Raw genomic sequence first — 15,387 nt, forward strand, 5'->3', positions numbered from 1 at the left:
AGATATCCCCAGATAGTGCTCTATAAAAAATATGTAAGGCACTTTTGATTAGATCCACAGCATCCGAGCTACAATGGACCAAAGGGGATAAAAAATTATCCGAGGGATAAACCCTCGGAAATAGTAGGAAAGTTATACCCAAATAGTGCTAAACAAAAGATGTAGGGCACACTTTTTGATAGGATCCACAGCATCCGAGTTGCAATGGACCAAAGTGAACAAAATTTTCAAAATTAATTACTCATTGATGAATTATTTTAAATTTTTGAGATAAAACTTCGGGAATAGAAAGAGAGTTATCCCAAGATGGTGTTCTGTAAAAAATGTGTAGGGTGCTTTTTGAATGGACCATCAGCATCCGAGCAACGTTAGACTCAATTAGACAAAAAATGTCTAAAATTTTTAATTTTCGAGATTAAAGTGTTAGGAATAGCAGAAGACTTATCTCTACATAGTGCTCTTCAATAAATATATGGAGCACTTTTTGATAGGATCCACAGCATCTGAGCTGCAATGGACCAAAGTGGAGAAATTTTTAAAAAACGTTTCCTTTTTGATAAAGTATTTGAAATTTTCGAGATAAAACCTCGGCAATAGCAGGAGAGTTATCTCTAAATACTGCTCCTCAAAAAATATATGGAGCACTTTATGACCAATCCCACAGCATCAGAGCTATGATGAACCGAAGTAGACAAAAAATTTCGAAATTTCAAATTTCCAAGATAAACCCTTGGAAATAGTAGGAAAGTTATCCCCAGATAGTGTTCTACAAAAGAAGTAAATAGACAATTTTTAATAGGACCCACAGCATCCGAGTTGTGATAGACCAATTTGGAAAAAAAAATTTCTAATTGAGAAATTTTCGGCATAAAACTTCGGTATTATCAGGAAAATTATCCCAAGATAGTGTTCTATAAAAAATGTATAAGGCACTTTTTGTTTGGACCCACAGCATCCGTGCTACAATGGACCAAAGTGAATAAAAAAATTCGAAATTTTTAATTTTCGAGATAAACTTCTGGTAATAGCAGGAGATTTATCGCCAAATAGTGTTCTACAAAAAATGTAGTGCGCATTTTTTGATAGGACCCACAGCATCCGAGTTGCAATGGACCAAAGTGGACAAAAATCTTTGAATTTTGAAATTTTCGAGATAAACCCTCGAGAATAGCAGCAAAGTTATCTTCAGATACTGCACAACAAAAAATATATGGAATACTCTTTTGATAGGATCCGCAGCATCCGAGCTGTGATGGACCAAATTGGACAAAAATTTCCAAATTTAAAAATTTTTAAGATAAAACCTTGGAAATAGCAGGAGAGTTATCTTCAGGTCGCTACAAAGTATGTATGGAGCACTTTTCGATAGGATCCACAGCATCCGAGCTACGATGGACCAAATTAGACAAAAGATTTCGAAATTTTTAATTTTCGGGAAAAAAACCTCGGGAATTGCGGGAGAGTTATTCTGAAAATAGTGCTCTAAAAAAATGTATCGGGCACCTTTGAAAGGACCCGCCACAGCATCCAAGCTATAATGGACCAAAGTGAAAAAAAAAATTCCAAATCTTAAATTTTTGAAATGAACTCCCGAGCATAGCAGAAAAGTCATTTCCACATAATACTCGTAAAAAAATGTATCTGATGCTTATTGATAGGACCCACAGCGTCCAATGGACCAAATTGGACAAAAAAAATTGCGAAATTTTGAAATTTCATTTTTGTATCAAATTCAGAGAACTGAAACTAGTGTTAAATTGAAAAACTGACCAAATATAAAAATTCATTCAACTAAAGGTATAGAATCTGACAGAAAAAAAATTCGGCAACTGTAGAAATCGTTATCCTTTTTGATGGAACTCAGAAAAGCTATGCTCCAATATCGGATACGAAGGTTGTAATCATTTGAAATATCGCTCGTTGAAGCTGTCAATTTCATTGGAGAGAAGCCATCGATTGAAAAATTGTAAGGTAAAAAAGGTGGGGAAAAAAATTCCATGAATGAATAATACCCACACTTTTCTTGAAGCATCCATTCTTTAGAGATTCAGACTTTGCATTCTAAGCCTCTTTCTGATTTTAAATTCTGTGAAAAGCGTTTTAAAGTTCCCACGGAGTTACAGTCACACACACACACACATACATACACATATACATACACTGGGTGCTCCAATATATAAAATACTTTCCTTTGTAAATGAAATTTTCATTTTTTATGATGCTGCCGAAAGTACATCGAGAGAACATAATATTACAATTTTAATATTAAACCTTTAGAAAATGTACAAATGAACAATATGCATATTTACTGTTAAATAATTGTTTCAAGTTTTATTTTTTTATATCTAAGTTTTGCAAAAGCAAAAATAGTCTTCAAAAATAATAAAATACAATTAAAAATATAATATTTGAAAATAATTATATTTTTTTAATTATTCTGGAAAAGTTTGTTGTTTTTTCAATTTTAATAACCCAGATATTGAAAATTAATATCTAAATGACTATTCTGTAGTTATGCATCCAAGATATTAATCGGTGCTATTTTTCTCTGTGCATAGGACACACCCCGTGTATTAAAACGTCGCTGACCGAAATGAATAAATGCATAGAAAAATTTACATTCGCTCTTGCTGCCTTTCTCGTCTGGTAAAAGATTCTAGATTCACAAGCGATATACATGTTTTGCATTTTTCAAAAAAAAAAAAAAAAATTTACTTCTTTGAAAAATATATTTATTTAAACGCGTACATTATTTTCGAGAAAAACAAAATAAATCTCTTTTTAATTAAAAAAAAATGCATGTCGAGAAATGTCAATAATTATTATCTGTTCATTGGAAAAAAATGATTTATTTGTCTCAGAGCCAAATAAATATTTATTTCATTCAAATAAATTTTTATTTACGCCAAATAAATAGGCTACACTGAAAAAAGGGTTTGGTATTGACAACCAAACATTTGGTTGGTATTTAAGCAACCAAAATTTTTTTGGTGAATCAACAAAATTTTAATTGTCTCAATCAAAATTTGTTTGACACAACCAAAATTAGAAAAAAAGGATTTTTGTTGTCCTAACTAAAGTTTGATTGGAACAACCAAAATTTTATTGATTCAACAAAAAAAATTTGGTTGCTTTTATACCAACCAAACGTTTGGTTGTCAATACCAAACCCTTTTTTCAGTGTAGTAGGCTATGAGACAAATATACGTTTATTTAATTCAAATATATTATATTTGGTTTAAATAAAACATTTGTTCGGTTGCTAAATAATAGGTACATTGTTTCGTAAACAATAAAATATAAATTATTATATTAATAATATAATAATAATTTTTTTAAATAAGGCAAATAAAACGAAAATAATTTTTTTTATTTTTATACTAATTATTATTATTATTACACCCAGAGAAATGATATATTTGTCTCACAGCTAATAAATATTTACTTAATTCAATTATAGTATTTGAAACACTTAAAAATAATTTGGAAAAATCTCGCAGACATGGGGAATCGAACCCAAGACCCGTGGGTCGCGAGTCAAATACTTTGACCTCACAGCCACGATGACTTTATTTGATTTAAATTTTAAATACAAATTTTTATTTACGCCAAATCTAAGGTTAGTAGACTGTAAGACAAATATACGTTTATTTAACTCAAATATATTATCTTTGGTTCAAATAAAACATTTGTCTGATTATAACTTTGTTTTTATATATTTATAAATATAATTTTTCTTACGAATAATATTACTTTTTTTTTAAATCGAAAACGAACTAACATTTGTGAAAATATTTTATTTACAATTTTGGAAATAAATGTTATATATATAATTATTTGTCGTCCCCCATTTATAATAAACAGATAGTAATAAATTCACGTTTAAATATGTTACAGGGACGACTTCTGGGAAAAGCAGACGCTTATTTCAATTCATTTCGGCGCTGTAATTATCCTCGAATCAGAGCACCCAACGCTATTCCAGAAATAGTATATGAATGTGCAAGGTACAGCAGGTACGTTTATCCAGAATTGTAAGCCATGAAACCAACACGTTGTACTAAAACTTGTTCAAAACTTAGCTTGAAACATTAATTAAATTAACCACGTTTGAATTTCACTCAAAAGCTAAAATAATATGTAAATTACACATTTTTCACAGACGAAAAAATTTCATTGCGGTCATTTTATAATAATAATAATAATAATAATAAAATGCTTAAAATTATTTTCCATCAACATTTCACAAATTTTCTCATTCACAAATTATTTTATTTTTAAATTCAATCAAATAATTTTTTCAATTTTTTTTCAAAAAAATTTTTTTTCGACTTTGTATATATAAAGTGTACGATTCTAAATTCAACAAAGCTCTTTTCTTCGTGATGCATTGTTTCCTATTTGGCAGACGTTTAAATTTTACGCGCAAGATTTATCGATACTTTTGCACTGCGAAACTTTCTAATACATCACAATAGAGAAAAAAAAAAAAAGAAAAAAAATCACCCTGGTAAATTTGCACAAAACTATATAGCGCTGACGTTAAACTACTTGATTGATATGTTCCTATATTTATACTCAATTATTCAACTTTTTTTTCAACGTGATATTTCTTTCAGATATTTAAAAAAAAAAAGTTTAAAAAAAAATTATAATTAAAACCAACGACAAAAAAAATTAAATTCAGACAACTTTTTTTTTAACGTTTCGGATATAGAGAGAGGTTTAAAAAAAATTAAGCCTGGGTCTTAATCACTCTTCTCGGTCGCTTATTGATTAAGCCGACAATTTCATCGAGCTTAAAAGTAAACTCGCAGTTCATTCTACAACTGATGAAAAAATAAAATTGGAAACGAAGATATTTTTGTCTGGCTATTGTTTTCGATATATATTATTATATTATTATTCTATTATTTTTATATTATTATTATATTATTATTATATTATTATCCCTATTATATAATATTTATTTGTTTTAAGACATAAGTCTATACAAAGTGGTTGCGATCGTATTACATTATTTATTGTACAATTATTTTTTATTTTATTTATCTGCTATCGATTCAACGAATTGGTGAATTTTTTTAACCGTTTTACATTGCGGATTATATAAAATTTCAAAAAAAACCGACGCCTCCCGTTGATAAGATGCCCGTTCATTTGTCAGAATAATAAAATGCCAACTCGAGCTCAGTTCAATATGAAGCTAGTTCAATTGTCAAAATAATAAAAGGCTATCTCAGTTTCAGAATAATATAATCCTATCTCGCATTAAATTCGAATTCAAGTTTTCGTAAATTAAAAAAAAAGTTTAAGTCGATCAGAATATTAATTCATACTTTTTAATGATTAATTAGTGATTAATAATTATTAATAAAATAAGAAATAGAATAAAAAACAAATAATAAAATAAATGAAAATAAAAAATATTATTAAAAAAGAAAAAAATTAATTTAGCCTTGAATTATTTATTACTAATATTATTTTTTTTATTATAATTTTTTTATTAATTTTTTTATTTTGTTAATCATTAATTAATCATTACAAACTATTAAATAATATTCCGATCGAGTTAAAAATATTCAAGTTTTCGTAAAATAAAAAATTTTTAACTCGATCGGAATATTATTTAATATTTTGTAATGATTAATTAATGATTAACAAAATAAAAAAATTATTATAAAAAAAATAATATTAGTAATAAATAATTCAAGGCTAAATTAATTTTTTTCTTTTTTAATAATATTTTTTATTTTCATTTACTTTATTATTTGTTTTTTATTCTATTTCTTATTTTATTAATAATTATTAATCACTAATTAATCATTAAAAAGTATGAATTAATATTCTGATCGACTTAAACTTTTTTTTTAATTTACGAAAACTTGAATTCGAATTTAATGCGAGATAGGATTATATTATTCTGAAACTGAGATAGCCTTTTATTATTTTGACAATTGAACTAGCTTCATATTGAAGTGAGCTCGAGTTGGCATTTTATTATTCTGACAAATGAACGGGCATCTTATCAACGGGAGGCGTCGAAACGTTCTTTCTTGCGGTTTCATCTACTAGGTTGCCCAAACAATGTTCTCTTTCTTTATTATGACATACACATTCTATTAAAACATGAAATCCCTTTTCTAGGATAGATGAGCCACAGACATTTACCATTTATAAGTTTATTAATTTGTTATTTATTAAAATCCTGCCACTATAATTATTCAACAGTCTTATTTGAGCGATTAATCTGAAATATTTTAATGGGATTTTCAAACACAAATATTTTTGAAGTCCTTCATATCTCGGTAAATAAGACAACATCTGTAGTGATTGTGACTCCTGCAATTGTGATACATCTTCATCATACAACAGCTTTTTATAATCGGAAATCCAAGTGTCTTTACATCGATTTATTGTTTCAAGGTTAATATTATCTAGTTCGTTTTCCTTCTTTATCGTTTCAAATATTTTTTCCACTTGCATAAACCAGTTAAATTTATATAATTTTATATCTTTTTTCTTTGCTATTTTTTTCAGTTGTAAGAAACAGATTTTTGGGTACCTATAATCTTCCATAGCTAAAATTTTTTCTATATAATTTAAAACTAATTTGAAACACTTTACTAATAATTTACTGGATCCAGTTTCCAATCTTATGGCATAGTCTGGAGTGGCACGTGGTATATTCAATATTTTTTTATAATATAGAGATTGAATTTTTTCTATTTCTTGAAAGTATCTTAAACCCCATACGGATATTGCATAATTTAGGACACTTAAAACCAGGCTATCTAGGAGTTTTTTTATTGGCAGCCAGAAATCCAATTTAATTCTGTTTATCAGAGAAATCGTGTTATTTAAAGCGATTTTTGTATTGGAAATAGCCGAATTTTCTGCATTTAAAAAACTGACGAATTACTAAAAGAGACACCACGATATATGTAATTTGAAACTATCTCAATGTTATTATTTTCTCCATATGTAAAGGATCCAAATTTTTTATTGTGCACATGACCTCCCTTTCTGAAGATCACAATTTTTGTTTTATTGATATTAATTTCTAAATTATTCAAAAGACAGTACTTATATAAAGCTTTTAATATTTTTCTCATACCAGAGGCAGAATCAGATAAGAGAGCAATGTCATCTGCATAGGCGAGTATCATGATATCAATCAGGTGATCTATCGAAACCCCCCTTATGCCTTCCTTCTCCAAGAATTCCTTAAAATCCGCGATAAAGAGACAGAACAAGATCGTATTACCCCTATTATTTTCCATTTTAATGATCAATTTTTTTAAGGTTTGCAAGTATTAAAATTATTAAAATTTTATCTAAATTTTGAGGTTATGTTTGAACTAACGCCTTGAATTCTGGAGACCTACGACCTTGAATTTTAAAGTTATGTTTGATCCATGACTTTGAGTCCTGGAGACCTACGACCTTGAATTTTGAGGTTATGTTCGTTTTAATACTAATAAATAGGTAGATATATGGGTCGTTCCACGTCAATTCGCCTGTAGGTTTGAGATTAAAATAAGAACTAAAATACTAATATAGGTATATATATATATATATATATATATGGGTCATTCCATATCAAGTGTAACCAACCCATGTTTTTGACATTGTTAGTACAATGGTTGGTTGCACTTGATATGGAATGACCCATACTGGAGACAGCGGCGAAATCTTATTATAGTATAGAGAGACTATTATTATTATATTATATTATTATTTTTTTTCATGAATATTATAAAGAAACAAATAATAAGTAATACTGATTGCTTTTCTTTTTTTTTTTTTTTTATTGTAAAGCATAGCTCATGAACTAATCTCCGCTGTTAGTACTCTTATTAGAGTCATAGAACATGCGTACCTTTATTTATTTATTATTTTTAGGCTGGTAGTCATTGAATTTTGTATGATTGAAAATGTATAGATAAATAAATAAATAAACTAAAATAATAAATAATAATAAATAATTCGGAGTTAAAAAATATTGGTTTACGAAAATTTATTTTTTACCTGTTATATATTATTATTAATAGAAAGCTTTTTCAAATTGCAATTGATACTAAACCGTTTACCAATTGTACTATATATAGAGTGAGTAAATTCATGGATAATTTACCTTACAACATATCCCGCGAGACCATCTTTTTTTTTTTTTTTTTATTTTTTTTATAGTATTTGTATGTTCGTGCATATGTAGACAGTGCTATCAATCTGCGCGGAAATAAATTACTTTCGTTATATGTAGTGCAAGCGATTAACGAGCTGGAATGTTTTACATTGAAAGTAAATTTTATTAAACTGACGATCACTAAAAAACATTCATGGAAAAACCAATAATATTTTTTTTTTATGTTTATTTATATGTATTTTAGTATATAGGAGAGATATAAATTTAATTTAAATTCAAGAGTGTAATTAAAATCCTCATGCTTGAAAAAATATTTTAATTATAATTTATATATATATATATATATATATATATACAAACTAGAAGATTGCCAAATTTTATTGAAAAAAAAAAATAAATGCGTGGAAATAAAGTGAAAGGAATGGTTAATAAAAAGCACATGCCAGGTAGAGTAACATGAAAAAAAAATGGTAAACAAAAGCTTTTACACGAAAATTGTGAGCCTGGTGAACCTCGATGGGATGCATGACAAAATAGAACATGCGGAATGTTGTTTCTTTTCATTGGAAAAGAAAGAAGAAGCTAACAAAAAAAAAACAAAAAGCACAAGAGATACTTTTCTTCTCCCCTTTTGTTTCGTACGTGACAAAGTTGGTGAAAATAAAGCTTTTCTTTTGGCTTTCCATTATTTCATTAATCTAAAACTTTTGTATTTTTGTTAAATTATATTTGAGCACACGTGATGAAAATTAAGTTGAACTACTTTTTTTAAAAAAAAAAACAAACTATTTTTCAATATCGTAAATATATTTATTAATAAATACCGTTTATACTGTATAAAAAAATAAATAAACAAGTAAATAAATAAATAATAATATATTAATAATAATATAATATTATTATTATTATTATTATTTGGTAGTATTCACTATTAACATTTATCAGTATTTGGTAGTATTTATTAATATTGATTGAAAATGTTAAATACTGATGGCAAATGAATATAAAAGAACACTATTTAGGTCGACTGATGAATATTATTATTTATTATCAATATTTTTCCGTTTGATTAATATTTTTTGAAACTCAATAAATTTGGATTAAATATATATATATATATATATGTATGTATGAAACCAATGGTATGGATATGAGCAATACTCGTGGCTTTAACGAAAATCAGGCTTTTCGAAGCAATGATTCGGTTTCGAAACCAGCATATATACCCCCCTTTTGCTACAGTGTACAACGTTTATTGAAGCCAAAATGATTGTAATCATTAAATAGGGGAGGTTCATAAACCGAGTAAATAGTACACGATATGAGCATTAGTAGCATGTTGAAACATGCTAAATTCATGATTCAGTTGGCTAAAATAAGTGATAAATTAAATTTTTACTATTATGAAAATTTTACAAAACAAATTTTTAATATTAAAAATGAGTGAAATTCATTTTTTTATATTACTGCGATACAAAATTAAAAGCTTGGGAAAAAATTATATGTCTGACTGAAATTGATGTTTACTACTTGTTACAAGAATAACGTGAATTTGTTGTGTCTGACTAAAATAATTTTCTCCTACTGAGGTAAAAAAATAGAGATTTTTGATATTAATTCAATAAATTAAAAATAGTATGACAGGAAATTGACTTATACTAGTGAAATAAAAGAAATATTTATTGGAAAAAGTTGTGTCTGACTACAAATGACTTGTACTACTGAATATAAAAATTAGACGAGTTTTTTAACGTTTTGTCTGACGAAAACTAGATTTTACTTTTTACTATTTTATTGTTTTTACTACTTTACTATTTCCCAATTTTGCTATTTTACTACTTTACTTTATTTACTATTTTACTACTTTTCTACTTTTACTATTTTACTATTTTACTACTTTGCTATTTTACTATTTTACTATTTTACTACTTTGCTATTTTACTATTTTACTATTTTACTACTTTGCTATTTTACTACTTTACTATATTTACTATTTTATTACTTTACTATTTTTACTATTTTACTATTTTGCTATTTTACTATTTTACTACTTTACTATATTTACTATTTTACTACTTTACTATTTTTACTATTTTACTACATTGCTATTTTACTATTTTACTACTTTACTATATTTACTATTTTATTACTTTACTATTTTTACTATTTTACTACTTTGCTATTTTACTATTTTACTACTTTGCTATTTTACTATTTCACTATTTTACTATTTCACTATTTTACTACTTTACTATATTTACTTACTGTTTTACTATTTTTATTATTTTACTTTTTTGCTATGTTACTATTTTGCTATTTGACTGCTATACTATTTTTACTATTTTACTTCTTTGCTATTTCACTATTTTACAATTTGACTCCTTTACTATTTTACTATTTTGCTATTTTACTACTTTACTATTTTACTACTTTGCTATTTTACTATTTTGCTATTTGATTATTATACTATTTTACTATGTGGATTAGGAAAGTTCTGTCTAACTAAAAATCACTGTTACTACTGAGACAAAAAATGAGAAAAGTGTCTGACCTGAAAAGTATTTTACTACTGACACCAAAAATTACAAAATTTTAGAAATTTTTACTAGAATTCAAAAAATTAAAAACGACCAGTCTGACGAAAACTGCTTTTTACTACTGAGAAAGTATACGAATTAGAAAATTACTGTCTGACTAAAACTCACTGTTACTACTGAGAAAAATACAGATATTCGAAAACGTTGTGTCTGACCAAAAAAGCATTTTACTACTGACTAAAAAAATTACAAGATTTTAGAAACTTTGAATAAAATGCAACCAGTCTGACGAAAACTAACCTTTACTACTGATACAATCAAAATAAAAAATAAAAAAAAAATTTTTTTAATAAAAGTATCGTTTGACTAAAATACACTTTTACCACTTATACCTTAATTCCATTAAAAATTTTATAACTAAAGCGAAATTAAGTTAGTGATTGTGAGTAGTAGAAGTAAGTTTTAGTCAGTCCGATAAATTTTTTTTCTGTAAATTATGATGTTTTAATTGATAAGCATAAATTAAATATTAATAAATTAATCGTCATTAATTAAACACACATATACATATATAGATGTGTGGAAAAAAAGTGATAAATGAATTGTTTTTGACAAGTTCTCTTATTAGAATATTTTCCATTTCTATAACAGGGGCACATAATTATCAATCGCGTCGAGTAAAGTATTCTAGAAAAGTCTTGAAATGCAGAGGATTGCAATTAGCATTTCTTTACTTTTGCGCCGAGAACTTTTCAGTTAAATGAATTTACTAGGTTATGCGCTGTGCAATAAGAAGAAGGGAAAATACATTTTCAAATTACTTTTTTTTCTTGATTATATATTGAATAAAAGGCGAGTTGAATAATAGAATTGCAATACTTTTTTAATTAACTACGAATATCATATATATATTTTTTTATATTGATTTAAATATTATATACCCATGGTAATGCCTCAGGGATAACAATATGATTCATATTATCTGATTCAAAAGAATTTAATGAGGAGTAGTAATAATAATACAGTTATAATAAAAATGTTAAACAAAAAAAAACAGAAAATAAAATAATTAAAAATTTTATTTTATATATTTAAAATAAAAATTTATTTAAAAAAACTTAATAAATGTAAACTATTATTCTGATTTAAAATATAAGATATATTAAGAAAAAACATAAACTTTTTGAAATCGAAGTATTTTGAAAAAGAAAAGCAAACGAAAATACGTTCTTGTTGAATGTGATTTTAAATGATTTAATTTCCATTATTTTATGGTGACCTGTAAACTTTTATTGTCACTGAAGGCTTGTACAGAGCGTGACCACGTTTTACGAATTCCTTTAAAGGGGCTTAAGGTCTTTAAGCCCTGGGGATTTTAAGCTTCGTCAAATTCCCATTTCTTTCAGAAATTCTATAAAGTTCGTATTATATATTTTATTCCCCCTCCCCCTTTGACAAAAAAAGGAATAAAAAATATTCCTTCTCTAATCCATGCAATTTACATATAGAAAATATTAAAACTTTTATTTTTTTTTATTATATATTATTTATTTTTAATTATTTAATAATAAAATAATATAATAATACAAAATAATACAAAATTTACAATAGTATAATAAATTTTCATTTCAAAATGTAATTGCGTTTTTTTTTTCTATATTATTGAAAAAAAAGTGTAAATATATTTTGATGTTCTGATGCGGTATTGAAAAAAAGTATTTCGTGCATATTGAAAAGTTTCGTTTGCCAATGAATCTGCAAAAAAGGACGATGTAGATTAAATATTTGCTCCTCTTAACAAGCCTATCACCCACGATTTTTTTTTTAAATCTATTCCAAAAAAACGTTTTGACATCCATTTCACGAGAACTGTCGAGCGACTGACAAAATTCAATTATACGATCTCTCTATGTATCAAAAGGGTTTTTGATGATCAATTACATACGTTGTGTTGTTCTTTTTTTTATTTTCATTTCTTTTACCCTCTCTCTCTCTTGAAGATTCGAATTTTTTTTTTTTTTTTTATAAGATCAATTAAAATTATTTTTTTTTCTATTTAATTTCAGATTGATTTTATCAATTAATTTGACTGTATTTTATATCTGACTGTAAAAAACATATAAATAATTGAAAATACAAAAAAAAATTTTAATTAAAAATAATAAATAAGTAAAATATAAAACAAATTAAATTACTTAAATAAATAATAATATAAATAATATAATAAATTAATAAATTAATAAATTAATTTATTAAATCCCAACCAAAAATTTCAGTATTATACCAGAGTTGACTACTGGCGCAATACTGGTTCAGTATTGGCTGCCGAGACTGGGCAGTCTGTACTAAACCAGTATTGATATTTTCATTGTATCAGTTCTGTTGCAGTACCTCCCTCCCAGTACTGGAAAACCAGTACTGTGCCGATATTGAGCCAGTACTGACTAAAATAGATTTTCTTTTTGATTAATACTAGTTTACAAAAAGTGCTAGAGTGAGCATAATGAATCTTTTTGTTTAAATATTTTGTTTATAAAAATTTTTTCACCTTGATTTTATTCTTCAAAATTAAAATGTATTTTATTTTGCTTTTCTGTGGGTAAAATTATTTAAACAAAAAGTTTCCTGAGATCAATTCCAAAATATTTTGCAAGATTTTCTTATTGTTTTCAGACATGCAATAAACCAAAAAAATTTTTAAACAATCAAACTAAAAATAAATAAATTTGTTTATAAATGATTAATATTTTTTAAAATAAAAATTTAAACAAATTTTCTTGAGAACTTTTATTTTCTTAAAAAAGTTTTTCAAAAATTCATTTTAATGGAAATATATATGTGAATAAAAATAGATATTATACTTTTGAAAAAAACTTAAATTTAAAAATTTTTACCCGAAAATTTATAAACCTACAAAAAATTACGTATACTTTTTTTCTCAAAACTTTGGTTTTGTAATAAACATATTTTTATATTTATTTTTTGATTCTTTTAAATAATAATTTGCAATATATATATATATATATATATATTATAATAAGAAATAAAAATTCTTGGTGTTTTCGATTTTATATAATAAAATGTTAATTAGTTAATTGCCCGCGTAGAAATGGAACCATGGGTAAAATCATAAAAACCATGGGCGAAATCGATTGCCAAGGTAAATACGATTAGACCCATGGGTTTAAACCTTGGCAAAAATCTTACAAATCATTGCTCATGTCCGTTTCCCATGGTACAATTTTCCATGGGAAATTTTTTTTTTTAGTTTTACAGATTTTTAACCATTGCTGAAATCTTGGAAACCTTGGAAATTTTTTTTTAATTTTTACTGATTTTGGACCATTGCTAAAATCTTGAAAACCATGGAAAAAAGTTTTATAATTTTTTTTGACTTTAAACCATTGCTAAAATCTTGCGAACCATTTTTCTATTTTACGGATTTTGGAGCATGGTTAAAAACTTGCGAACCATTGGGAATTTTTTAAAATTAATTTTTCATATTTTGCATGATTTTTGTAATGGTCAAAAATCCGTAAATTAAACAAAATAATTTTCCCATGGTTCGCAAGTTTTTAGCCATTGTCCAAAATCCGTAAAAAAGAAAAAATAATTTTTCCCATGGTTCGCAAGATTTATGCAATGATCCAAAATCCATAAAATTAAAAAATTGTTTCCCATGGTTCGTAAGTTTTTAGCCATGGTCTAAAATTCGTAAAATTAAAAAATTAATTTTCCCATGGTTTCCAAGATTTTAGGAATGGTTAAAAATCCGTAAAATTAAAAAAAATTTCCTATGGGAAATTGTACCATGGGAAACGGACATAAGCAATAGTTTTTGAAATTTTTGCCACGGTTTAAACCATGGGTCTAATCGTTTTTTCCTTGGCAATCGATTTCGTCCATGGTTTTTATGATTTTACCCATAGTTTCATTTCCACGCGGGTGACTAATTTAATTAATATTTAATTTGTGTTGGGTTACTAAAAATTTCAGACACTTTTTCCTAACTATACCAAAAAAGTTTTACCTGGAGTGAAACTTATCTCTGTTACAGTTAAAGCTTTATTTTCGTAAACAATAAATTACAAAACTGCCAGTACTTGGACAGTACTGAACCAGCAGTGGTTACCAGTACTGGTGCCAACTCTGGTAACCAATACTGGTAAAATTTTATCATCCCAAAGTTACGCCAACTCTGGTGCCAATACTGGGTGCCATTACTGCGCCATTATTTGTCAGTACTGCGCCAGTACTGCGCCATTAGTAAATTTTTGATTGGGATAATTAAAAATATATAAAAATATTTTTAGTTATATAAAAATTATATAAAAAAAAATTTTTTCAATAAAGGATTAAAATTGTTTTTTTTCAGTTTTTGGGACATTCCAAGTCCATGGTGGCAAGCAACGACAGTCACTATTGGTATTGGAGTAGCCATTGCTGTGATTGGAGCGCTTACGCTTTTGGCAGCAGCATCCTCTTTTCTTCCACATGTTCTTAAGACTCCGAAGCATACTCGGGCTCTTGGATCTCTTCAGCTTTTATCTGGTGAGTACCCGCTTTAGCCATTAAAGTAGCTCTCATTCACTCTTTAGAAAACACACGACATATCACACTTTAGAAAATAGAAAAGCTTTTAACAAAGGACAGCAGTTATCGATTAAAAATATTGCTTCCTTTTTGCCGTCAAATTAAAAA

The 15,387-nt window shown here is 26.6% G+C and overlaps 2 protein-coding genes across 2 annotated transcripts in view; one reads left to right on the top strand and one right to left on the bottom strand.

The window, feature by feature from the left end:
• LOC127284564 (major facilitator superfamily domain-containing protein 12-like) overlaps positions 1 to 15,387 on the bottom strand; it is a 376,445-nt gene that overhangs the window by 229,273 nt on the left and 131,785 nt on the right. The window lies entirely within an intron of this gene.
• Positions 1 to 15,387, top strand: part of LOC127284578 (LHFPL tetraspan subfamily member 6 protein-like) — a 32,233-nt gene that overhangs the window by 10,510 nt on the left and 6,336 nt on the right. The window contains exons 2-3 of the mRNA XM_051310091.1: positions 3,898 to 4,016; positions 15,062 to 15,237. Coding sequence (XP_051166048.1) covers positions 3,898 to 4,016; positions 15,062 to 15,237 — 295 coding nt within the window. The remainder of the gene's footprint in view (positions 1 to 3,897; positions 4,017 to 15,061; positions 15,238 to 15,387) is intronic.

Source organism: Leptopilina boulardi, unplaced genomic scaffold, assembly GCF_019393585.1.
Source record: "Leptopilina boulardi isolate dan_hultmark-lab unplaced genomic scaffold, ZJU_Lbou_2.1 LbouV2_325, whole genome shotgun sequence".
NCBI classification, from domain to species: Eukaryota; Metazoa; Arthropoda; class Insecta; order Hymenoptera; family Figitidae; genus Leptopilina; species Leptopilina boulardi.